Below are 25,418 nucleotides of genomic sequence, written 5' to 3'. Positions count from 1 at the left end.
CAGAGGGAGAAGCAGACTCCCTGCTGAGCAGGGAGCCTGATGTGGGACTCGATCCCGGGACTCCAGGATCATGACCTGAGCCGAAGGCAGTCGCTTAACCAACTGAGCCACCCAGGCACCCTACAATGTCTTATTTCTTTAGTTAGATTGGAAACTAATACTGCAAGGGCTGAGACTCTTGCTTCTTTCATAGTTCCCTCCTCAGTATTCAGCACAGGGCTGGCATGCTGAATAGATCCTTGTTTAGTTACCTTCACAGCAGTGGAGCTCAAAATGATCCTACTGACAATACAGCAGAGTGGTTAAGAGCCCAGATGCTGGAGGCAAACTGCCTGGGTCCCAACCCCAGCTTTACCACTCAGTCACTTTGTAACCTTGGGCAAGTCATTTGCCTCTTAGTGTCACAGTTTCCTTATCTATAGAATGAGGAGAATTATAGTATCTATCTAGGATTGTTGTGAGTATTCTACCTGAGCTCAGGTATTTAAAGGATATAGACAATAGGTACCTGGGTGGCTCAGTCAGTTAAGCTTCTGACTCTTGGTTTTAGCTCAGGTCATGATCTCAGGGTCCTGAGATCGAGCCCTGTGTTGGACTCCACATTGGGTATGGAGTCTACTTATGATTCTCTCTCATCTCCACCCCCACCCCCACTAGCATGCACGCGCTCTCTCTCTCCCTCAAAATAAATAAATAAAGAATGTAGACAGAGTGCCTGATGTGGTAAGACCTATGGAAGCACAGGTTGTTGCTGCTGAGATTGACACGACCATCGCCATCATCATTCACTCTTCATGTCCGAGCATATGTATTCTGGATGTTGTGATGAACGGTTCTGACAAGGGTAAAGGACTGAGAAATGTAGAGCTTTCAAGGAATAACACATCAATCAGGCACACGGGGAGCCACAGGGCCTTTACCTTAGTGGTAGCGCTGGGGACAGAGAAGAGGCGCAGAGACAGACCGCATGGCACATAGGGTTGGCAAGCAGCTCAGTTCTACTCTTGACTCAGAAATCTCTGAGTAAGTACAACTACATATTTTCCTAACTGCTACACTATGAACCAGATACTGAAATCTTAGAACACTGAAAAAAAAAAAGCCAGAATCCTGCTATTGCAAAAAAAAAAAAAAAAAAAAAAGTATATAAATAGAGAATAAAGGAATGAAATTTGGAAAAAAAGTGAGCTTACAAGCAAATATGTGAAGTGAAAGGCAGCTGTGCAAAGAACATCAGCTCCAAATTCCTAGGAGGAGATGCTGAGGACTTTTACTTACCCTGAAATGCAGATTTTGCTTTTTTTCCTGCCTAGGAATTTTTTAGATTAGGATCATCCAATCTACCACAAAGGGACAGTGGGGCCGTTACTTATTAGACAAGTATATAAGTTTTCCATAATTTTATTCTGTCATGTGATTAGACTGATATTTTTATCGCTTTTGAGAGAGGAAGCAAAAGCTCAGAGAAGTAACTTGCTCAGCTAGTGTGCGGTGGAATCAGGAATGGGGAGTGACCTTTGACCTTTAAAAAAACTGACCATGTGCAGGCACCCGCTGGGACCTAATAGTAAGGCATGTGGTTTGGCTTTATTTTTAGTGGGGGGTAATTTGTGCCAAGGTTTGTAGTTACTCAGGGAAATGGACAATCACTAACAAGAATATTCTGGATTTTAAATAACTGAAAGGCATGTGGTTTGGCCTCATTTTTGGTGGGGGGTAATTTATGCCAAAGTTTGCAGTTACTCAGGGAAATGGGTAATCACTAACAAGAATATTCTAGATTTTAAATAGCTTGAAGCTGGAGGGGAAAAAAACAGAATGCTGTGAGAAGACCTCCTCTGTGAGCAAGAATTTTTTTTCCGAAACCAAAAATTATCGTAGCCCAGAGACTTGCAAGGGAGAGTTTTGTTTTGCACAGATATTTTGGGGAAGAGATTTGAGGTTCATGAAGAGTTTCATATCACCACTTGGCTAGGGCAACTTTTTATAACCTTAGCTGTTTTTAATGTAATTGCCAACTCAAAGTTATTTGATGCTGGAAGCTTCACGATTGCTCCAGGTGGAAGTATAGAAAATATTCTTGGAATGGGAGAGGCCACCTGACCACACATTCTTAACCCTGTCCTAATACTTTCTGCCAAATGCTTCAACTTCTTTCTCTGCAGCAACTCATGAAACCTTGTATTTGCTAATACGTGTAGTTTTATTTGCTAGCTGGGTAATTCATTTTGAACTATCAACCTCTGCATGAAATGACTCTGACTTGATTTCCATTTACCTGGGAGGGGGATCAAACTCTGGTCAGCCACCACCTGCTTTTGTCACCAGAGTTTTACTGGAGCATCACCACGCCCAGAGAAAGTAAGTGCTTTCTATGGCCACCTTTGGGCTACAATGGCGGAAATGAATGGTGGACATGGGCTACAGTGCATATTTATTATTTGGCCCTTTACAAGAAAAGTTTGCTGACCCGGACAAAGAACATGGAAGAATTTTCCCTTCTGGTTTGTTTCGGTGCCTCACTTATATAACAATGTTAACCACTTTTTTCAGAACTCTGCCTTTTTCTAGGACCACTTTTCTAAGAAGAATAAATGAACCACGAAGGGGATCTTTGGAGAAGCCCTGAACTTTCAGGGAAGAGTCAGTGCCTCACTTGTGACAACTGCTTGTCACTCTCTTGTGTCCTCTGATGCTCCTGTGACCTTTATATTGACCTTCAATCCTTTTTTTCCCCTCGAGGCCTACGTATTTACTGGGATGGCCCCTGTTCCTCCGACTTGCTATTCCAGTTTTCAACTGGGAAAAACATTGGTCATCCCCACTGCTGTTAGTTCTACAGAGGAAATAAGCCAAACCAAACTGAAACCGGTTTCTTCTCTCCCTATCTGCCTTGCTTCCAGTTTTTATGCAAACTTGGAAACTGCATTTCATGTGCTTATGACTTTTACATATAGCGTTATTCACAGCTGTGGTTCTGATCTTGACGCTGGAGGCATTTCCCATTTGATTCTCTCTTCCATTCTGAGAAGTTTCCATCTGTAAATACTCTGTGTTGCCCAGGCCAAAGCCTTCCAAATACTCCTTAATTCATCTCCTATTCAACACCACTTTGGAAAATTGTCCAAAACTGTCTGGGAAGTATAAGCATGGAGAGTATACAGATTTCTCTCTTCTACTAGACCAGAAACAATAGCAAAAAAGAAAATGTCAGAAGAATATGAGCATCCTCTCCTATTGCCTGGATTTAGGCTAATTCTCCATCACACTATGTTTTCTTAGCTACCCTTCTATCTCAACTCTTTCAACAACTGCCTAGGTTGTTCCTAGGTTCCTCAAAATGAGAATAAAGCTCCTTATTTGGTGACGTCCTGGAAGGTGGTGTGACATAATGACCTCATATCTATATGCCAGTAATTATAGATACTGACGTACGAGTAACCACTGTGTGCCAGGCACTTTACAGATATTATCTGTTTTTCACACCGTTGCTCTTCTGCAGAGCAGGTGTAATTATTTTTAACTAATGAGCAGACCAAGGTTCAGAGGGATTAAAGTGGGCTCACTTCATAGGAAATGGCAGAACTGGAATTCCAGCCCAAGTTGCTGATTCTAGCCCTATTGTCCTTCTACCACTATGGGCTGCCCTCTATGTTAACTGATGCACCATCGGACTGCTTTTCCTAACCAAGGGGGTAGTCAGACATGACCAGCACAAATCAGGCAGACCTAGAATAGAAGGAAAACAGGGACAGGCTTAGGGGCTAAAAGGCAGAAATTCCTTGGCATTAGCCCTTTCCCTAGGATTCCATGTAGATAGAATATTACCTGCCACTTTTCACCCCTAAGAAGGAATCAGTATTTTCTTCAAAGCATCTAGTTTCATATGATTCTTCATGTTCACCTGCATTCCTTTGAAAAATCCCTTAACCTTCAGGAAAGTCTTGTTTAAATGCTTTAAGCCTTTTATTAGCTGAGCTAATGCAAATTATGTCTGACTGGCAGCTCAGTCTTGGGCCAAAGTGTTGAACAGCGAGCCCGGACTTCTCTGTCAGTGCGGGGCTATCAGCAGGATTTAGGTTTTCTCAGGGGAAGGATCCCTCTTCAGCCAGCTTTTCTTCCCAATTTGGTAATCTGGCTTCCAGTGCCAATTTTAGAGAATCTCGATTTTCTTTCCTATAAGAAAGTCAGCAGTGTTCTTACAGGTGGTATTGTTTCTGGATTTGGGTTCAGACGTAGGAATACGGAATGTACATCTGTCCATATTACACGAGCCTCCTGATATTAGATGTGGGGAAGAGTTACTTGTGAGACTCTTTGGCCAGTGTTACACCCTATCCAAAGGTAAACTGGAGTTAGCTTCTGCCTGAATCTCAGCTCACTGTGGTGAAATGCAGGAGGGCCCAGTAAGTGTTCAGTATTTATGCAGAGTAACTGAAAAGCAAGGAACAGTTTAGCTTCACCTTGCTTGTGGTCTAGATCTCTAGATGCACACGTATACAGGCCATCAACGCTGTAAACACACACAGAGATGCAAATGCATATGTCACAATTACAGTGTTTACTGAGTAGCTCTTATGTGCCTAATCCTATGCATGTTGATAGCTGGAAATGTCCATGTAAAGGTAGAGTGATAGGAAATAGAAGAAAGACTTTCCCTGACACACATGTGCCAAATAAAAATGAAAGTCTCACAGATTGCAAGCCAGCTGGCTAGAAGATGGAATGTTAATTTATGCTAGATCTAACTAACCCCAGTGGCTTTTTTTGGAAACAATGGCCAAGTCCATAGATTCAACTAAGGTTAAAATCAGCACAAAGAAATTGTCCCTGGAGCCAGACTTCCTTCGGTTCAAATCCCAGCTCCTCTACGTATTAAGTGTGAGACTTTGGGCAAGTTAATCTAACATCCCTGTGCTTCAATTTTCAACGTCTGGAAAATTGGGACAGTAACCTCAAAACATTATTGTAAGAATAAACGAACACCTGTAAAACACTGAGAACAGCACCTAACTCAAAGCGAATGGTCACTACATGTTAACAGTAATGATGATGATGTCTTCAGTGGCCTGGGTGTGATAGGAGGTAGGATGCTACAAGGTGTTTATTCTTGCTACTTATTCATTCTCCAGTAGGGTTTTTCAAATGGTAGTTGTGTGCCACAGGACCTCAGGGTTTCCTGACACTTCTGTAATGGAGAACATGTGGGCAGGGCAGAAATGTTTCGTTGGAACTGGGTACCACTCCGGAACTCTGCCATAATTGCATATTAAATACTGTTCAGATTATGCACAACCATGCAAACTACAGTCTCCAGTAATTAGGAAACTTCCCTGCTAATCACTAGTGTTCATTCTTTTATTCATTCATCCATTAGTTTATCATCCGTTGAGTGTCTATTGTATTCCTAGAATTGTGGAGAAATTGACATACATTCTTAAACATCTGCCCTTGAGGAAGATTAATATAATTTAGAAGGTAATGCAGAAAAACAAATAGATAATTCTAACATGTAGTGGGAGGCTGGGCTGAGATAGAGTACAACGTATAGGGTACTATGTGGGTTGTGGAGGGGGTCATCTTGAGTTCAAATTACAGCTCTACTATGCCAGCTCAACCGAGCCTTGGGGATACGCTTCTGGTAAGGAAGGATAGGATGAGGCAAATCTAACGCCCCAGGCAAATTGCTTGGAAGGCATAGCTGAAATGCCTATATACTGCCTATACTGCTGAAAGGCATAGCTCAGGGGGGTGAGATGGGGGGGTATGGTAAGAGATCAAGCGAGTGAGAGAGACAAATGTCAGATGATAAAAGGTGTTGCAAATCATGCGAAGGCACTTGGAACTTATCCTCAAGTGACGGCAAGCCATTAAAAGAATTTTAAGCATGGGAATAGCATGGACAGGTTTGCTACAAAGATACTCTGGCAGTAGCATGTCAAATGATCTAGAGCAGGAGTCAAAAATTTTTTCTATAACAGGACAGATAGTAAATATTTTAGTCTTTAGAGGGCCACCTATAGTATCTGTTGTATATTTTATTTCTTGTTTTCAATAACCCTTTAAAAATGTAAAAGCCATTCTTTTAATAACCCTTCAAATAACCTGGGTTCAAATCCCAGCTCTACCACTTACCGAGTATGAGATCTTGAGCAAGTTGACTCAACAGTTCTCTCAATAACCCTTTAAAAGCCATTCTTAGTAACCCTTTAAAAAATGTAAAAGCTACTGGGTGTAATTTGCCAACCCCTGGTCTAGAGAAGGCAAGTACAGAGTTAGGGGGCTGTTGAAATCATCTAGAGTAGACAAGGGTAAACCAAAGTAGAGGCAGTGAGAACAGAGAAAGGTGGAGGAACGAAAGCCGCTGAGGAGTAAGAACAGTCTAAAAATATTTTGGCTTGGGCAGCTGGATAGGTGGAAGTACTCCTTCCTGAGTGGGGATTGAGTTGTTTAATTTTTGATATACAGAGTTGACCTCTTTGTGACACATCTGGTAGGGATGTCCAGTAGGCAGCTGTGCATAGGAGTCAGAAGAGAGACTAGGGCTGGTGTTGGACACATGACAATCGTTAGCATCCAGGGGAAGTCTGGAACCTTGGGGGTCATTTGTGTATATAAAGTAAGACTCCCAAGAGGGTAGACAAGAGGCAGGTAGGGGAAGAGAAATGCACAAAGACTGAGAAAGAATACCAGACATGTAGGAAGCAAACCAAGTATGTGTGGTTTCTAAAGAAGCCAGCATGTGTTTTTAGGAAGATGTGCTTAGCTTGTACAGAATCCTGCTCAGAGCTCAGATTAGATAAGAAATGTTTTCAGAGACCACTTTCTTCTTTTTGAACAAACAACATTTTGGGTGGGGGGAAGAAGTTCTTTCGAGAAGTGTATGTTGCATGCAGCCTTATAATATGAGGTAGATAGGAAACCATCAAAATCCTAGAGGAGAACACAGGCAGTAACCTCTTTGACATGGGCTGTAGCAACTTCTTACTAGATAGGTCTCCTGAGGCAAGAGAAACCAAAGCAAAAATAAACTATTCGGACTTCATCAAAATAAAAAGCTTTTGCACAGTGAAGGAAACAATCAATAGAACCAAAAGGCAACCTACGGAATGGGAGAAGATATTTGCAAGTGACATATCAGATAAAGGATTAATATTCAAAATACATAAAAAACTTATAAAACTCAATAACCAATGGCTCAGTCAGTTAAGCACCTGACTTCAGCTCAGGTCATGATCTCAGGGTCCTGGGATGGAGCCCCGAGTGGGGCTCCGTGTTCAGTGCAGGGTCTGCTTATCCCTCTGCCCCTTCCCCCACTCATGCTCTCTGTCTCTCTCAAATAAATAAAATCTTAAAAAAAAAAACACCCCAAAACCAAATAATCCAGTTAAAAAATAGGCAGAAGACATGAATAGACATTTTTCAAAGAGGACAAATGGATGGCTAATAGACACATGAAAAGATACTCAACATCACTCATCTCAGGGAAATACGAATCAAAACCAAAATGAGATATCAACTCATACCAGTCAGAATGGCTAAAATTAACAACACGGGAAACAACAGGTGTTGGTGAGGATGCAGAGAAAGGGGAACCTTCTTACACTGTTGATGGGAATGCTAATTGGTGCAGCCACTCTGGAAAACAGTATGGAGGTTCCTCAAGAAGTTAAAAATAGAACTACCCTAAGATCCAGCAAGTAGGTATTTACCCAAAGGATACCAAAATACTGATTCGAAGGGATACATACACCCTGATATAGCACTATCAATAATAGCCCAATTATGGAAAGAGCCTAAACGTCCATCAACTGATGAATGGATGAAGAAGATGTGGTATGTATAGATAATGAAATATTACTCAACTGTAAAAAAGAATGAAATCTTGCCATTGTGGATGGAGCTAGGGAATGTTATGCTAAATGAAATGAGTCAGAGAAAGACAATACCATATGATTTCTCCCACATGTAGACTATAAGAAACAAAACAAATGAACATGGGAAAAAAAGAGAGGCAAGCAAAAAATAGACTCAACTATAGAGAACAAACTTATGGTTGCTGTAAGGCAGGTGGGTTAGGTAGGTGATGGGGATTAAAGGAGGGCACTTGTGATGAGCACTGGGTGATGTATGTAAGTGATGAATCAACCACTCATTTTACATCTGAAACTAATATTACGCTGTATGTTAACTAACTGGACTTTGAATAAAAATTTGGAGAAAAAAATAAAGAAGGGACCATATATTTAACTCTTTAAACTACAAAAAAAAAAAAAAAAGAATATGAGGTAGACAGAGAGAAGCCAACTCTATAATACAGAGAGGGAATACTAGGTGGGACTTAAAAATTCATAATTAGCAACACTGGGGGGCACCTAAAATAGCCTCCTATATGTGGAATATTTCCAGGGTATAGGCTGGCCACTCTAGGGCTATCATATTAATGTTTTCACACCATTCAGGTACCCTTAGTGCACGAGACCCATGAGATGAGACTTTAATACTTCTTTCCTGATGGACCTTGCAATATGGTGAAACCAGTCAATTACAGGTCCACAGAGCTAAGGGTTCAGCAGTGAAAGCAAAGAGAGAAGGAGGCAGAGTTCTCTTGTTTTCTAAATCAAGTGGCATCACAGCCTGTGAAAATCAGTTTCTAACCCACCCCCACGACTGTGCTGGAAAGTCCAGTTCTTTGTTCTCAGGCTGAACCAGGTGGTCACACTTGGTTATTTTAACCAGTGTGGTTAAACTAGCCAGTCCAGAATGTTCCCTGAATACTGGCAGATTTGGAGTCTGTTAACTTCCACCATGTCTGCTTCCTTCACACACAGGCACTTTGTGGTTGGCTTCAACTCCAAGGCCCGGTATGAACTCCATCTAACCCATGTGCAAGTGTGTGGGTTGGTGGGAGACTGTGAGGGAAGGCGGGGGGCAGGGAATGTGCCTGGAATTCCTAAGTGTCACTTCAGTGCGGAGTTGTGTCTCCTGCCACCAGATCTTTTAACAGAACTAATAGCAAGGGCATTATTCTACTCTGAGGTCCACCTTCTTCCCCTTTTCTCTCTCAACGTGTTTCTTAACGGAGGTCCTCGAACCTCCGGCCTCAGAGTCACCTGTGGTGCTTGTAAAGTGTGAATTACGGGGCTCTGCCATACAGAGAGTTTCTGGGGTAGGAGAGGATGTGGGAATCTTCATTTCTAACAAGTTCCTGGTAATCACTGTGCACACTGAGCTTGGGAACTCCTCCTTGACTCACTTTGAAACGTTTAGAAGTTTTAAGAGAAGTATTCTTTCCACTGGAGTTGAAAACAAACTCGGGGCCCAAGTTATTTTATTCCATGCCAGCCCTTCAGTGTTTCCTAGCTTCTGGAGAGCAGTGACTTTTATTTATTATCTCATGGTCTGGTGCCCACTGCTGTATCTGAAGCCAAGCACAGATTTGTGGAGTTGAAGGGATGACTGCAAAGGACAACTTACTAGACACCCCCCTCCCCTGCTTCCACTCATGTTCCTCTATGATCCACTGGCCACAAAGTAGCCAGTGTGAGTCTATAAAAATGGAAATCAGATCATTTTACTTTCCTAATATCCTCCAAAATCTCCCTGTGATACTCAGATTAAAAGCTAGAGTCCTTCTCTTGTCTCTGATTAGCCTCATGCCTCATGCCACATACCCTCTACCTTTTGCCAACCACAGTCCAACCAAATGAACTTCCTTTGGGGTTCCTTCAACACACCAAACTCATTTCACTTTGGGGGTTTTACACTGCTTTTCCCTTGTGCAGGGGTGCTCTTCCTCCTGATGTCAATTGCTGGACACTGGTCATCATTCACATCTTGCCTTATAGGTAACCTCCTCAGAATACCCATCTAGAGTGGTCACCAAATCACTCCCTATCACCCCTGTTTCACTGTTTTGTTCAACACTTATCACCACCTGATACTTGTGCACTTTTCTGTGTTTACTGTCTTCATTCATTCATTCATTCATTCATTCATTCATTTGTATCTGTTTGGTGCCAGGCACTATTCTCAGCACTGGGGATACAGCAGTAAATAAAGTCTCTGCCCTTATGGACAGGCAATCAACAAATATCTATCAGATGGTGGTAAAATTCTGTGAATAAAATAGAGTTAAAGGGATAAAGAGGACTGCTCTTTTAGATAGTGACCAGGGAAAGCCTTTCTGATGCAGAAATTTGAGCAGAAATCTAAATGTAAACTGCAAGGGAATGCAGACTTCTTTTTCATTTACAATATTCCCAGTGACTAGTGGTGTGTGTGTGTGTTGGGGGGGCATATAATAGATAGGCTAATAAATTCTTACGGGATGAATAAATACCCATACTGATCTTTTAGCACTTCTACACTTCATTTACTTCTCTGGCTTCCAAACGAGACTTTGGGTTTCACTGACAGGGAATGAACCTTCTTTTCCTCCATGCCCAGTATCTAACGCAGGATCTGGCTCCGAGGATGCATGGGAATGTTTGTGAAATAAAGGAGAAGCAGCAATTATGATGAACCAGTCTGTCCTAATACATTCAGAACCATCCCATAAACTATTGCTTGAGAAGTTGGCATGTGCTTCTAAGAATCATGTGAATTCAACTAGTAAATTATATGTATGAGGAGATATAGTAGTAACTGACTTGATAGTGATTCTTTCATATAAGCAATTTCTTTCAGATAAAACTTTGGCATATTTAAAAGCTAAAGAAGTAGTAGACTTTTTCTTGGTTACTTTCTTCCTCTCTTGACCTATCTTTCTGGCTCAGGCTACAAAGAGTATACTTGAATACATTGCAAAGTCCTACAGACCAATAGCCAGCTGAATCTTGCAGATCCTTTCAGAAAGATGGATTTGGTACTAAGCAAAAACAGACTAACTGAACTATAACACTGGGCATTTCAGCACGTCTCTGTGTGAAAATAAATGAGCATTTCTGAACTGCTACCGGACACAGGAATGATGACAAGCAATGAAACCCAACACAGAGAGGTCACAAACAGCCCATAGCAAAGCAGTCCCAATAGCAGCGCTGTGCAGATATATTCACTTTCTTTTCTCAAACAGGACTTGGAAAACCCTATTGAAAATGAAGCTCCAGTCATATTTCTTTTTGGCCAGCTAAGTTAAATGGAGAAATTATGCTGTCGGAGATCAGTATCCAAAAGCTCTTACTTTTCCTTACTGTGTGCCATTGACTTGCATCGGAAAGCCATGTCAAGGCTAGATCTAGAAAAACCTCGAGAGTGGCAAAAACTGTAAAGCTGTTTGCCCGTGCCCTTCATGTGCTCTTTCCCTCTTAATGCTACTCCTCACCCACACTCCCACCAATGTCCTGGTGACTGAAGAGCCAGGATTGGCCCTCTGCTGTCCTAGTCTAGCACCTTTAGTATCTTTATCACCTGGCTGCCATGTGTCTTTTTCTAGCAAGATTCCATGGAACCCTCTTCATCTTAAAGACATTAGGGCTAGACTCTCAGTACCCAAGGAGGTGAAAATTAAAAGGTGAAAGTAATATTTCCTAAGTGGTATTTCAAGAACTCTTGGTATCCCTGAGATGACAAGGGCAAAAAATTGTTCATTGATCAAAGAACTACTTGGAAAATAACGCATCCTATATTGTTCACTTGGAAAGCCACAACACATGTTGGAATGCTTAAAGGAGTTTAAAAAAAATGGAAAAACCAAAATAATTTTCAATTGGGGGATAGTTAAATGTGCTCAGGAACAGTAATCAGCCATTAAAAATGGCGATGCAGATCTCTACATATTATAATGAAATGTCTCCTGGACATGTTGTTGAGTAGAAACCACGTGAAATTTCTAAACATGAGTAATATCCCATTAAAAAACCAAATCATATGTGTGTATATGTGTTTTATATATAATACAATAAAATATATAAAAATTCCAAAAGGATGTATACCAAATTATTAAGAGAGACAGACTCTGGGGAATAGATGTGGGAGGACGAGGGAGACTTGCATTTGTACTTTATAGATTTAGGTATTATTTGCATTGTTTTATAGTCCCTTTATTGCTTTTATAATAAAAATGAGAAAAAATATCAAGCACTATATTTAAGTAGAAGTAAAATCCAGCAGTAAATACATATGTTCAGCTTTAAGTGAACATGTCCCAAACTCATGCGATCAGTGAACCCCGTTTTGTGGAGCACTCAGAAACAGCTCATGCAACAGGGTTTGAAGTTGCTGGGCTCAAGGCTCTGCCCACTTCCCACCAGCATATGGGTTTTTATCTTCTGAGGCCTTTTGTAAAGGAATGAAGGAGGTAGACAGGACCTCAGAGATGAATTGGTACAACTTCCCCCACCCCCTCTGCTTTTATGATGAAGGGACTAAGGCCACACAAAGTGAAGGGCCTTGACAAGATCAGCCTGAAGCCCTCAGTTCTCATCTGACTCCTTCTGCATCCTATCTTTAGTGACCAGGTGACCCAGATGGGCTGTGACCCTTGGACTTCATACAAAATATCTCCAGCACACAAGGAAATGGTCAGGACCTCTGAGTAAGCCATGGGCTCAAATGTTCTCCCTGAAGTTCCAGGCACAGCAGAGTCCTGGTGACCCCTTTCCCCCTTCCCAACAGCCTGCCTTGTCCACAGCTTTTAGGAGGAAGGAGGGGAGCCTGGAAATAGCTGGTAAACAATAGCAAGGGTCTTGAGGCAAGTTGGCATCCCTAGTGAAGCACAGATGCATGGAAACATGAACTTATTCATTCACCCAAAACAGCATGGGTTTGAGTTGGGCAGAACTGGGTTTGAATCTGCCCTCTTGATTCTGCCTTTTGCTAGCTAGCTAACATCATCAAGCTCCTAAACTACTTTGGGCCACAGTTTTCTCATTTCTGAAATAGGGCTAACAGCTCCCATGTTGCACCCTGTTGTGGTCATTAACCAAGATGATGGCTATGAAAAAGTTGCTAGCATGGAGCACTAGGTGTGTAGTTAGTCAAGAAATGCTAATTCCCATCTTTTCCTGTGCACAGCCAACTGTTACTCCCTCAATCCCAGTAGTGCAACCCTGGGCACGAGGCAAAGGAAATATGAATAAATGGCCCCTACACTTCAGAAGCTGACTGGCTGGTGGGGAAGATGACGTGATTAGGTCACAGTAGGTACGAAAGGTGCACTAATAGAGTTCCAGTGCACCCCCCACCCAAGCACAAGGGCACCACTATTAGCCTGCACCCAACATCCTGGGGGGCCCTCTGGGGCTACCTCTCATTGACTCAGTGACCTCAAGGGGATTTACTCCAACTTTAGCTTGACCCCAAAATGTGTTGTAAAGATTTCTAGAAAGACCTGCAGGAATCATAGCAATTATGCTGATCAAGGAAAGTACGAGCTGGGGAGGACCAAGGAGCACACAAGAGGAGAGGTTCTCGAGGTGTGCATTCCAAATGCCTGGCACATGAATCCTGCATTCAAACCTGGTCTCCAGTGCTTCTGTGTGGGTCCCACATCTGTGTCTCAGCCTTCTCATCGTTGATGTGGTAACAATCATAGTATTTACCCTCTAAGGTTATTTTTGAAGATTAAATAAGATAATGGCTTTAAAGCAGTGACCACAGTGTCTGGCATATAGTAAGAGGACACAGGAAAAATACTTAGTATTGTTGTTATTAAAGTTATTTGGTCTATAAGTATTAAGGCTGAGCAGCAATATTATTGACATTTCAAAAGGCACAAAAGATGCGGGCAGGCTGGACAGAGTCACATTTGTTCACCAAGTCTCAGGAGAGTCGACAGAACTGTGTACTCTTTGGACTCAAACTTGATATTGAATCCTTGGTCTGGCTCTTACTAAAGTGTGATCTTCTTGGGTGAGCTGCTAAACCTTGATTTTCTATGTGAACCTGGAGGATAAGGTCAATCTTGGGGACTGACTGTTAGAATAACAAGTGCAGTTACATATAAATAAACCTGGCAAACTGCCTGGCACAACCCACCCTGGCTGCTTTCTTTCCTTACCCAAAACTAGCAAGCTAGGGAGGAAGATTGCCAAATAATAGGATTTAGGATTCTATTTAATGAAAAGAGCACTCTACATGGATTCTGAGCAGATAAAAATTTAAAACAAGGACCCTGGACTGGAGGACCTTAAAGAGCCCTCTGTCATCAGAGTATAGGATTCTTCCATTGACCGCCCATCCTGTTTGGGTCACCTACCTTGGCTCTGCCACCTAGTGAATAAGATCTTTAGCAAGTTCCTAGGCTTTGTTTCCTCTTCCGTAAAGTGTGGACAAAAACTGTACCCACCTCTCAGGGCTACTGTTAGAATTTGGCGAAATAAACCCAGAAAGACCACATTTGCCTGGCAGATAGTCACTTCTCGATTAAGGCTAGCTATCACTGTTGTTGTCAGGGCCACCATATTGACTAAAAGAGACTGGATGGCAGGAATTATGGCACAGTTCTTGGCACACAGTGTTCAAAAATATTATCATTATAACTTCTACCACCACTATTGATTTTACATTACGAATGGCTGTGGCCCAAGGAAGCAAGTAATACATGCTGTCATCCTGGTAATGACACATCAAAACAGAGACACCAGGAGATATTAGGATAATTAATCACAGGTCTGACTGGGAATAAAAGCTTTCTGGAACAAACAGCGTTTTTGGGCCCAGACAGAGGATGGGCTCACCCACAGGGAGCAGCAGGTGCTGCCTGCCCTCCCTCCCCAGCCCTGGGGGACCACACACATGGGGACAGCATCCTGATGTATAAGTTTTTCAGTGGTCCAGCTCACAGAGTGGTAATGTGATAATGCCTTGGCCTGGAATGATCGCTTTCTGCCAAAAGTTCAAAGCTATCTGGGGAGTATCTCATTAATCTTTGGGACCCTATGGGGATTGGGGTGGATAGGCATTGTTGCTATTACCTTATAAAGAGGACAGCATACGGTTTAGAGAAATTAAATACCTTGTCTCTGCTCCAGCAGTCCTATTGGTACTAAAAGAGGACTTGAAACTCAGGATGCCATCCCAGAGGCCCAGGGCTCTAAGCCCTACCCTTGGAACCACCTTGAAGGAAGAGGGAATCAAGCGCCCCGGGGCCAGATGTGGCCCCTTGCCCCCTGCCCTTCCCAGACCCGGTAGCAGCAAGGCTCACCTGTCACTGAACTGCACCTCTTCTCCGTTCCTGGCCCAGCTGATGGTCGGCCTTGGGTTGCCTATGGCCTCACAGTGCAGAAGCACACTCAGCGTCCCACTGGCCAGGGCCACAGTCTGCCCGAGGTGGGTGACCACCTCGGAGGCCGAGAGCTGCTGGGCAGCTGAGATCTTCCGCAAGATGGTGGGCTTGCGGTGGGGCCGGCGAGAGCCAACCCCCGCCTCCCCGGCGGCCGAGGTCCGGAGCGAGCTGCTGAAGCCAGACACGTGCTTATGAGGGGGGATGGCCACGGGGGGTCCCCGCCGCTCAGATGGCTTGAGCAGCATGTCCTGGTGCTCCAGGTGGCTGCGGAAGATCTCCTGGGCCAGCTGGGCCACCAGGTGCTTGCTGTAGACGTCTCGAAGCTCCTCGGGCTGCTGGGAGAGGTTCCGGAGGATGTCGTCCAGGCGCTTCTGCTCGGTCACCATGGTGAAGGGCAGGTGCCAGAGGGCCTGCTCGGCGTTCTGGTCCTCCTCGGAGGACGTGTTCCTCTCCGTGGAGTCCTGCACCTCCCACGAGGCGAGGAGCTCCCCGGGCCAGCCCCCCTGCTCCAGCAGCCGGGAGACAAGGTCATCGTAGCGGCTCCCCGGGTCAGCGGCGGGGCCCCGCTTCTCAGCCTTGCTGCCGTTAGAGAAGATGCCGTTCTGGTGTTTGTGCGGCTGCAGGGCCTCCTTCGGGCTGGCCTTCCTCACCGCGAGGGCCTCCTCCTCGCTCCTCAGGCTCAGGGGCCGGGCCACCAGCTTCCGGTTGCCTCCAATGAGCTTAACGACAAAGTGCTCCCGGGCGGGTCCCGCGGAGCAGGTGTAGATGCCGGCGTCGGAGGGCTTGAGGCGGTGGATCTTCAGGTAGCCAAAAGGGGCCACGGTAACGTGCGCCGAGCTGATGAGGTGCTGGCCGTCCTTCTCCCAGGTGATCAAGGGCTTGCGGAAGCGCCGCGTGGGGCAGCGCAGCACCACTGCCGTCTTGGGGAGCAGGTAGGCGAACCCCCCCACGACGAAGTGCAGCTTCCTCTGCCTCCGGGTCTGGATGTAGATCTTCCTGGCGGCCTCGATGTGAGGGCTGTGCTTGGTGGATGGCCGCCCCGGCCCTGGAAGGAAGGGAATGCAAGGGAAGCCAGACAGATGGAGAAAGAGAAGGGACGGCAGAGGAAAAGGAGAGTGAACACAGGGACAAGAGAGAGGGAACAGAGAGGACGAAGAGAGAGAGGAGGGACATGAAAGGGAGAGAGGGAGAGAAAGCGGCTTGAGTTTATTTCCGCCAGGGCTTTCATTTGCCCCCTTAGGCGTTCCAGGGAGGAAGTGGCTACCAGCTGTGGACCATCAAGCTGCTGCAAAGCAATGCGCCAACTAATGCAGTGCACTGGGGTAGCCTGCTATTGCCCCGCTGGGGCTTTCTACCCCTAGAAGCTGAGGTGCAGGTTCTAGATTGGGGGAGGGTGGGATGCCAGGGGAAAGGCAGTACCTCTCATTAGAAGGATTAAAAAAGAAAAAGAAAAAGAAAGCAAGCATCATAAAAAGAGGCAGAGGACAAAGGGAAGGGACTCTCTCCCTTTCCACCTTTCCCCTTTGGGTTCTGCAGAGCACCAGGGCCCTAGTGTACTGGGGGAGGAGAGCCCAGAGGTGTTATAACTCTAGGGATTAATATTAAACAGAAAAAATCTGTTTGGAGCATTTTAAAACCCCAGAGTGGACAGCATTAGACTTCATTAGTAATATGCTGACTCCAGCTTCCAGATCTCTCTATGCCAGAGAGTGAACTTTGCTCTACCCCCTGCAAACTGTTTTTCCAGCAGAGAAGAGAATTCCGCCCGGCCCCGTGTAATTAAGATTCCTTTACCATCTCCAGCTGAGCTCACCAGCCCGCTGCCCACCCGCTGCCCTCCTCGGGCTTTCCTGCCTGACGATCTCCCACCGGTCTTGGGTTTAGGGAAGGCTACTGCGTGGCCACAGCTGCTTCTGGGTGGGTCTGGTCTCCCCATCCCCAGAGCTCCGACATACTCACGTGCACAGGTTGCCAGCATGCAGGGCCTGATGGATGAAGAGAAGGGCAGGGGAGGGCACAGGGAGGAATTGACAATAGCCGAGACCCCGGTTTTCAGCACCTTCCGGCAAATGGCACTTCGAGTCTGCGTGCCTTCTCCGCAGCTTGTGGAACACTGGTGAGGAGAGAAGGCCCACGTGCATGTAAATGCAGGGAACTAGAGGCTACTGGGTTTTTGTATGGACTCTCAAACTCACCAGAATGTGAGAAAAGTTGCTTGGAAAAGCAACAGTCACTAACAGAGAGAGAGAGAGAGAACTATTCGTTATGTAACACGATGGGAAGACACGTCCATATTGTAAGCACATTCTAAGATTTTTCTACTCGAAAGTTTCCTGTAGACAATCTACCTGTGTTTTACTTATATGGCCTGGGCTTTAGAGTTACAGAGTCATAGAGTCCGTTCCAATCCCAGCTTAGTATTTTACCGGTTGGCAACTCAGAGTCTGTTTCCACTTCTTACACTTAGTTTGCAAGGTTGGGAATTAAATGAGATAATATATTTGAAACTTCACACACAGCAATGACACTTGGTGTGAATTTTTCCCTCCTTCCTTCACAAATATAATACTTTAATGTCAAGCATCAGATAATTGTCATACATCTACTTTGTCTGAGGCGGGGTGCTAGATACTATGGAAAAATATTTGTGCAAGGTGGTTTGTAACCTCAAGGAGCTGTCATCTCATAATGAGTGGGGGGAAATCCAAATGCATTGTTAAAATGAAATACCGTATGAGGGAGACAGAAATCAAAACCACAATGAGATACCACTTTTTATCCCCTGGAATATGGCCATAATAAAAAAAGACAGTAACAAATGTTATTATAAATGTAGATGTGAAAGATTAGAACCTTCCTATATCACTGGTGGCAACATAAAATAGCATAGTCCTCTTGGCGACAGCTTGATGGTTTCTTACACAGATAAACATAAATTTTCCTTATAACCCAGCAATTTCACGTAGGTATCTACCCGAGAGAAGTGCAAACATCCATCCACACAAAGACTTATGTGTGAATGTTCAACAGAGACAAAAAAGTGGAAACAACTCAAATGTCCACTGACTGGATGGATAAACAAAAATATGGTCTATATACAATGAAATATTATTCTACCATAAAAGTAATGTTGTTCTTTTGGATAGGTGGTAAACAGATAAACCTTGAAAACATAATGTGAAGTTGAGTTTTATAGTATGTAAATTATACCTCAATAAAGCTGTTCAAAGAATTAGATAGTAATATAAGAATTTAGTAGAGATATAAAACTACAAGACAAGTATTATAAGATTAATGCTAATGATGGTTGAATGCTGATGGTACGCTAGTGATTTCCTAGCCTAGGTTTTGAAGATGGGTAGAGTCTGAATGGGTGGAGAAACCGGGGATAAGCATGGGAGGCAGGGGAATATCCAGAAGGAAGGTCAAAGAGTTCAGTGCAAAAATCCAAGGCAGGCCTGGGGGGCAGAGCTAAACCAGTTTGACTGAACAGAGGGAACAAGTCGAGAGTGTCAGGAGCTCAAGAGGTAGTTTGGGGCCAGACGTTGGAGACTTTTAATTTTCAGACAGGAGGCTTGGAATTGGTCCACAAGGCAATGAGGAGCCATTGGAGGGAGGAGTGAAATGATGAAAGAGGTGTTTTGAGAAGGTTAATCTGGCAACAGTGTCCGGGAGGGAAGGGAGTAGGAGACGTATGGCAGGCGGGGATGTCAGTTAAGGAGGCTGCCACAGTAGTCCAGGCTCGAGATGATAAAGACCTGAACTGGGGTCATGGCAGTGTGCCACGTTAACTTGAAAAATGACACTAAGGCCAAAAAATATTGTCTTATATTTTCAAGTTTTATATGCTAACCCACTGAAATGAACAATTCTATGCAAGCTCTGATATACGCCACCGTGAAAGACATTTTGGATGCAAAAAATGGAGGTAAGTAACCCATTGTTTTTGTTTCCTGATGATCGTGGATTCCAGATCCCCACCCATCCCTTGTTTTATTGTAAATGACAGCACCAAGTCCCGGGATCAGGTGGGATGGAGGCAAAGAGCCTGGAAAATTTAAAAGCATGGTCCGTTTAGGGCTGCCAAGCAGAAAAATAGACTGTGTGTCCGAAGATTGGTTTATGGTTTTGGTCAAGTCTAGTTCTTTCTGGAGGCTCAATTTCCATATCTCTAAAATAACACTAAGCAGGAGTAGGGATTTTTAAACCCTGTTTGATGTTGAGGAAGTGATTCAGGGGCTTTTCAGGTGATCTGGAGATCCAGCCTATGGAGATCTGGGACCCTAACCCATTCTTCAACCAAAACAGCTCTGATTTTATCTATTTCTTGGCTTCATGTTACATTTTATTTGAAAAAAAAAGGGTTCTGGGGCTTTAAGTTTTAAAAGAACAACCAGGCTATAGAATCTTCTAAGTTCCTTCTAGCTTTAAAACTGACTACTCTGACCTTAATTTCTTTTATATTTTTTAGGGGAAATGACTTTCATAAAAATATTATTTAAAAATACATAATAGCCAACTCTTTCAAAAGATGCAAGGAATTCTTTTAAAGAACAACTTTTAAGGGGTCTTATTCTCAGAATAGAATCTGAAAGTAGTTTTATTTGAAGTGTCTAAAATTTTGGCTTAATTCTGTCTCTGAGGGATTCTGTGCAGTAACTGTAAGATTGAGCCCAGATAGTTGAGGATGAAAAACACTCATAGATCATTCAGGTCTTCCTTTCTCCAAGGGGAGTCTTGGGGGCGGGGGATGTGGAATGCGTGTTTCATCTCAGAGGGCCAAGGAAAGGGCTGTTGGGAGGATAGGGCCGACTAGAGCCTCCACGAACACCCCCAGAGCTCATTTGTATGGCACCAGCTTGAGTTGAATCCTAATGAAAAGGTGATGACTTCCTACCATTCCCAGGCCCTCCCCAATGTTTGGAATTTCCATTCATCAACTGAGATAACCCAGAACCTAAGAACATTCCATGGATAAGGGCTAAGTTGTCCTATTTCCCAAAGTGTAATTTCCTCTTCCTAGGAAGACTGGTAAAGCCTGCGGGAAGCCTAGGCCATGACCCTGAGTCCAGCCAGTCAAGGTAAGCACTTTCTTTTATTTCCTCTCCTCCTGACAATGAGCAGGGTGGAAGAGAATCATAACAATAAGAGGGTAACTTTTACTAGGCACAAAGTAGTTTATGTGCATCGTTTAACTGAAACCTCCCAAGAACCACATGAGTGGATATTATTATCTCCAGTATTCAGATACAAAAACTGAGGCCTAGAAAGCTTAAGTAATGAGCCCAAGGTCATAGAGCCAGTGGGTGGCAGAGTCAGGATTAGAACCTAAGTTTGCCTATCTGTGAGTCTAACTACTTTTGTAATCTTTTTTTTTTAGAGAGAGAGAGCGAGCGTGTGTGTGTGCAAGCAATGGGGGAGGGGCAGGGGGAGAGAGAGAGAATCTTAAGCAAATTCCATGCCCAGTGCAGAGTTCAATGAGGGGCTCCATCTCACAACCCTGAGGTCACGATCTGAGCCAAAATCAAAATCAGATGCTTAACCAACTGAGCCAACCAGGCGCCCCTGTGAGTCTAACTCCTAAGCACACATGACACTGTTCTAAAGGTCTGTGATACTTAATGGGCCCCAGAGGACCTCAATTCAGCAGTCTCCTTTTCTTAGTGCCTAATCACAAGGGTCCCTGCTTCAAATCTACAGGCCTAAAAGGATTTTTTCTGAATTCTCTGTGTCCCATGTGCTCAGAGGCCACAAACTCCAGGAACATGGGAGGACAATTATAATACACAAGCCCCTTCCTCAGCATCCCACTCATGGCAACCATCACCCATAGACTTAGTGGAAGGACACCTTTTACAATATGGCCCTGGGAGGAAGTCTTCATCCAGAGCCACTCACTTGGCAACTACATTAGTGCAGTCTCCTGCTCTGTTAGTTTTGTTATGATTATTCCCATATAATACCATACCCCAGGGGCGCCTGGGTGGCTCAGTTGTTAAGCGTCTGCCTTCGGCTCAGGTCATGATCTCAGGGTCCTGGGATCGAGTCCCGCATCGGGCTCCTCGCTCTGCGGGAGGCCTGCTTCTCCCTCTCCCACTCCCTCTGCTTGTGTTCCCTCTCTCGCTGTGTCTATCTCTGTCAAATGAATAAATACAATCTTTAAAAAAAAAAATACCATACCCCAAATCAACATTCCATGGAAAAACTGGCACTAACATGTGCATGTGCGCACGTGCACACGCGCAAACACACGCATGCTGATTTTACATGCTTTGATCTTTTATCCTGCTGAAAGAAAATTGTTTCCAAAATTTGAGAAAAATAATCATTCCTACTTCTGTTCTGAGACACTTGGGGTGAGACACCACCAGAAGGCAATTTTCTTGCCAGATTATAAAACCTATGATGATGTAGGTTAACTCACCCCTGCAATGCCTTAGTAGACACCATCTGAGGGAACTCTACGTGAGTTGATAAGGGGCAAGAATTCTAAGAACTGAGGTTGAAAGAGGTGGCATCTTAATTTTCAGGGGCAGCTTTTCCCTCTGTGGAAGCAAGTGTCCCTGTGCTGCGTTTCAACCCACAGCAGCCTCAACCTGTTGTGTACATACAATATACACACATACAACCATACCAAGAAGGCAATGGGTTCAGCAAGGCCCGTTCTAACGGTTCAGTGCAAGAGAGGGCAGGGTCTTGAATCTGTTCCTGACACAAAGATTTTACTCCAGGCCTGGCGATTCCGTTCTTGGCTAAATCTGCTTAGGAGGCAATACTTTTGGGGGGACTTCTTTATGGGAGACACGCATGCCTATGAAGCTGGGGGAGTTGTACACAATTCACAGCAGGAGTATAGGGGCTGAAAACCAGTGAGAGCTGGGTGTAAATGACTTAATTTATGCTAGTGCTCAAGTAGGAATTATTTAGAAAAGTAGGTTAGTTGGGGGTATATCCCTAACTTATGAGGCAAGTCAGGAATGGTGGATGCTGATTTAATCATCCCCCCAAATGCAAGCAACAGGGGAAATCAAGTTCTCTTGCTGGGAAGTTGTTAAAGTCTTGGAGCCAGGAAACTGACAGTAAAGAGGCAGGATTTCCCTGGCCTTCTTTTCTTAATAAATCATGTTCCTTATTGTCCAGTAACTTGGAAGGGAATAACCAGAGAGGCTTTGCCCTTCCTGAGTAGAGACTAAAAACATCTGGGAGGAGGAGGTGCCGGGAGGTCGGGAAGGTGGGTGTGGGGATAAAGGTAGAACAACAGGGTCTTCTGAGAAGAATTCGGGGCCAGACAAGACCTGATTTTGTTTCATGAGGAGCCCTGTTTACAATTCCATGCTTCTGATTGTTGAGTAAGGGCTGGCTGCTTACCTCAGGTCCCTGCAGCCTAGTTAATAGCTAGTTACACATTGTGGTATAACCGGTTACAAAAATACTGTTCCATAACGCTAGGAGGATTATTTCGTTCTGTTCTCATCTTCTGTTTGTGTAAATTTGGGGTGCCTTCTTTTCCTCCTTAGGTCTCTTTCAGGATCTCCTTCTGAGGAACATACATACCTCCGTCCAGTCAGAGAGGAGCCACTCGCTGGGACAGTCATCTTTCTTGCAGGCTTGCTGGGAGGCCAGTTTCGAGGCTGAACAGAAGGTCTCAGGAAGCTCCAGGAAGCTGCCGTCAGCCATGCGCTGTTTGCAAAGAACTTCACGCTTCTGGATGCCCCCTCCGCAGGTCCTGGAACACTGGGGAAGGAAGAGAAAGTCATTTTAACCTAGGACAGTGGTATGTTTGCCTGCCAATCCTTATCTTAGTCTTGGCTGAGTAAAGAGTGGAAAAAACAACAGAAGAAGAAGAAAAACCAAGAACCGGCCCAAAGGATTTTGCTCCCTTTCCCTGAAATGAATTTTGCAGCAAGATCTACACCCTCCAATCTTAATTTCAAGTATTTAACTAGAGCATCCAGGAATTTCAAGGGCCTTTAAATCATAGAAAGTTGTTCCTCAACTACGATTTGCAGCCCCCCAAGACAACTGGTTTAAAAGGTTAGTATAATAGGGTATTAAACATATTTACGACCCAGTGAAAGTAATCTGTGCAGCTTCCAGAAGGAACAGGAGAGGGCTCCTGCCATCAGTGTAAATCTTCAAGAATTAATCTGCACGGAAGGCAGGTCTTTCTCTCTAAGTGTAAACACCCATTCTACCCTATTGGAGGGACATTAGATGGAAGGCCTGGTTTCCCGGAAGAACTCCCCTGGAACACTTTTCTTGTAGGACTGGTGATTTCTCAGGGCAGTGGGAGGGAACTAGAGCCATTGGAATTTGGGATATAGGAAAATAGTCTTATGTCCGTGGTTTTCAGTGGGACCCCAGTCAAGCACATTGTTGACATGTAACTTAATAGTTACAGCCCCGTTGCACGAGGCGGGGGGGCGGTGCTCTCAGGCCCAAACTGTTGGCTGTTGTCCCATAGCCCCCTCCCTTGCAATAGCAAAGGAACCCTCAATTTTTAGCTGGGCACACGACTTCCCAGCATACAGACTATATTTGTCGATCTTCCCTGAAGGTGCACCTGGCCCTGTGACTCAGAGCTGGCCAATGAGATATACATGGCAGGGTGGTGTGTAATTTCAGGGAGATGACCCTAAAACGAGGGTGACATTCCCCCCTTCCCTTTCTCCTTCTTGCTGGTTGGAATGTGAACATGAGGCCTAAAATTTAACAGCCCCCTCCCCGCCCCCCACCCCGTCTTGGACAGTGATAGGTAAAGAGATGGAAGCAGCCCATCTTCCTGATTGTGAAGCCATCACACGGACCCTGGATGGTCTGGGCTTATATGAGCGAGAAATACTTTTTTTCTCTTATTTAAGCCATTGTGACTTTGGGTTTTCTGTCATCTTTAGTTGGATCCAACCTTTCGTCATTTTTAGATCAGCAACTGATGACTACTCTCTGCTGGGAATACTTTACTGGCAACATTCTAGGGAGTGCTCTGCTTTCTTCCAGAATAGTCCTTTTGCTTTCACCTGCTGCCCTTGGTCTCGCTGGGAGATTAAGCCTGGTTATACAAACCTGAGAGCTTTTGCTGAAGGAGAGGCTCCGGCTGCAGCAGTGGCCTCTCAGAACTTGTGTGTGTGTGTTTTGGGGGGTGGGGAGGTCTGTGCTCAGTGGGCTGTACTTGGAACTGCAAGGGGGATTTGTGCTCACGGGTCAAGGTTAGGATGGTGATACACTGAGTATAGTCAGAATGCAGCTGTGGCCCCGCCGTCACCCTCTCTTAGTGGTCCCAACCCTGGATGCACTTTAAAATCATTTGGGAGCTTTTCAAAAGTACTGAAGCCTAGATGGATCCCATCTCAGATCCATTAAATCAGAAACTCTGGGAGGGGGTCGCCTGGCTGGCTCAGTCAGTTAAACGTCTGCCTTCAGCTCAGGTCATGATCCCAGGGTCCTGGGATCAAGTCTGCATCAGGCTCCCTGCTCAGTGGGGAGCCTGCTTCTCCCTCTGCCTCTGCTCCTTCTCCCTGCTCGTGCCCTCAATCTCTCTCTCAAATGGTTAAATAAAATCTTAAAAAAAAAGAAACTCTGGGAGGTGGGTCCCAGGCGTCAGATTTTAAAATTAAAAAATAATAACAAATCTCCCAAGTAATTCTGTACAACCAGGATTGAGAACCATCTCTCCAAATGAACCATCTCTCTACCCCTCCACCATTTCCAATGGGAATAAAATAAACATGGAGGGGCGCGTACAACCCAGGGAAGCCTCTGTTAAAACCAGTGATTCTTCGGATTCCGCCCATGCAAACCTGCCCTTTGTTTGTAGTTGTGAGTGGCTGGAGGTCACAGAACTACTGGATAATGAAGTTAAAAAAGTGTGAACTTTGTCTAGTTAGGGCTTTTAACCCTAGAGCCTTCTGACCAAACCAGTGGTGAGCAACCTTCATTTGGATTTAAAATTTTAGAAGTTTGGTTTGAAAATAACCTTACTGAATCCCAAAGGAAAAAAAATGTCTTTTCTTATGGCTAGATTCAACTACCTAACCACTGAATAAAAAGAAGGCTAATGGTAAAGGCAAAACCATCCAATGAGGTAGATCTTATCCCCACTTTACAGATAAAGAAGCTGAGGCTGGAGAGGAGAAGTGACTCAATGAAGGCCACACAGGGGCCGGAACTGGTTTACCTCCATTCTGTGCAA

The 25,418-nt window shown here is 44.5% G+C and overlaps 1 protein-coding gene across 1 annotated transcript in view; it reads right to left on the bottom strand.

Annotated features, from left to right (window-relative positions):
• The window catches only part of ADAMTSL1 (ADAMTS like 1), a 659,580-nt gene that overhangs the window by 6,542 nt on the left and 627,620 nt on the right, over positions 1–25,418 (bottom strand). The window contains exons 17-19 of the mRNA XM_081804071.1: positions 22,784–22,963; positions 17,189–17,342; positions 15,149–16,274 (exon numbers count right to left, since the gene is read on the bottom strand). Coding sequence (XP_081660197.1) covers positions 15,149–16,274; positions 17,189–17,342; positions 22,784–22,963 — 1,460 coding nt within the window. The remainder of the gene's footprint in view (positions 1–15,148; positions 16,275–17,188; positions 17,343–22,783; positions 22,964–25,418) is intronic.

This window comes from Leptonychotes weddellii, chromosome 14 (genome assembly GCF_054177405.1).
Source record: "Leptonychotes weddellii isolate Sample4059 chromosome 14, ASM5417740v2, whole genome shotgun sequence".
NCBI lineage: Eukaryota > Metazoa > Chordata > Mammalia > Carnivora > Phocidae > Leptonychotes > Leptonychotes weddellii.
Note: the sequence above shows the minus strand (reverse complement) of the source record. Positions and strands in the feature narration are given on the sequence as shown.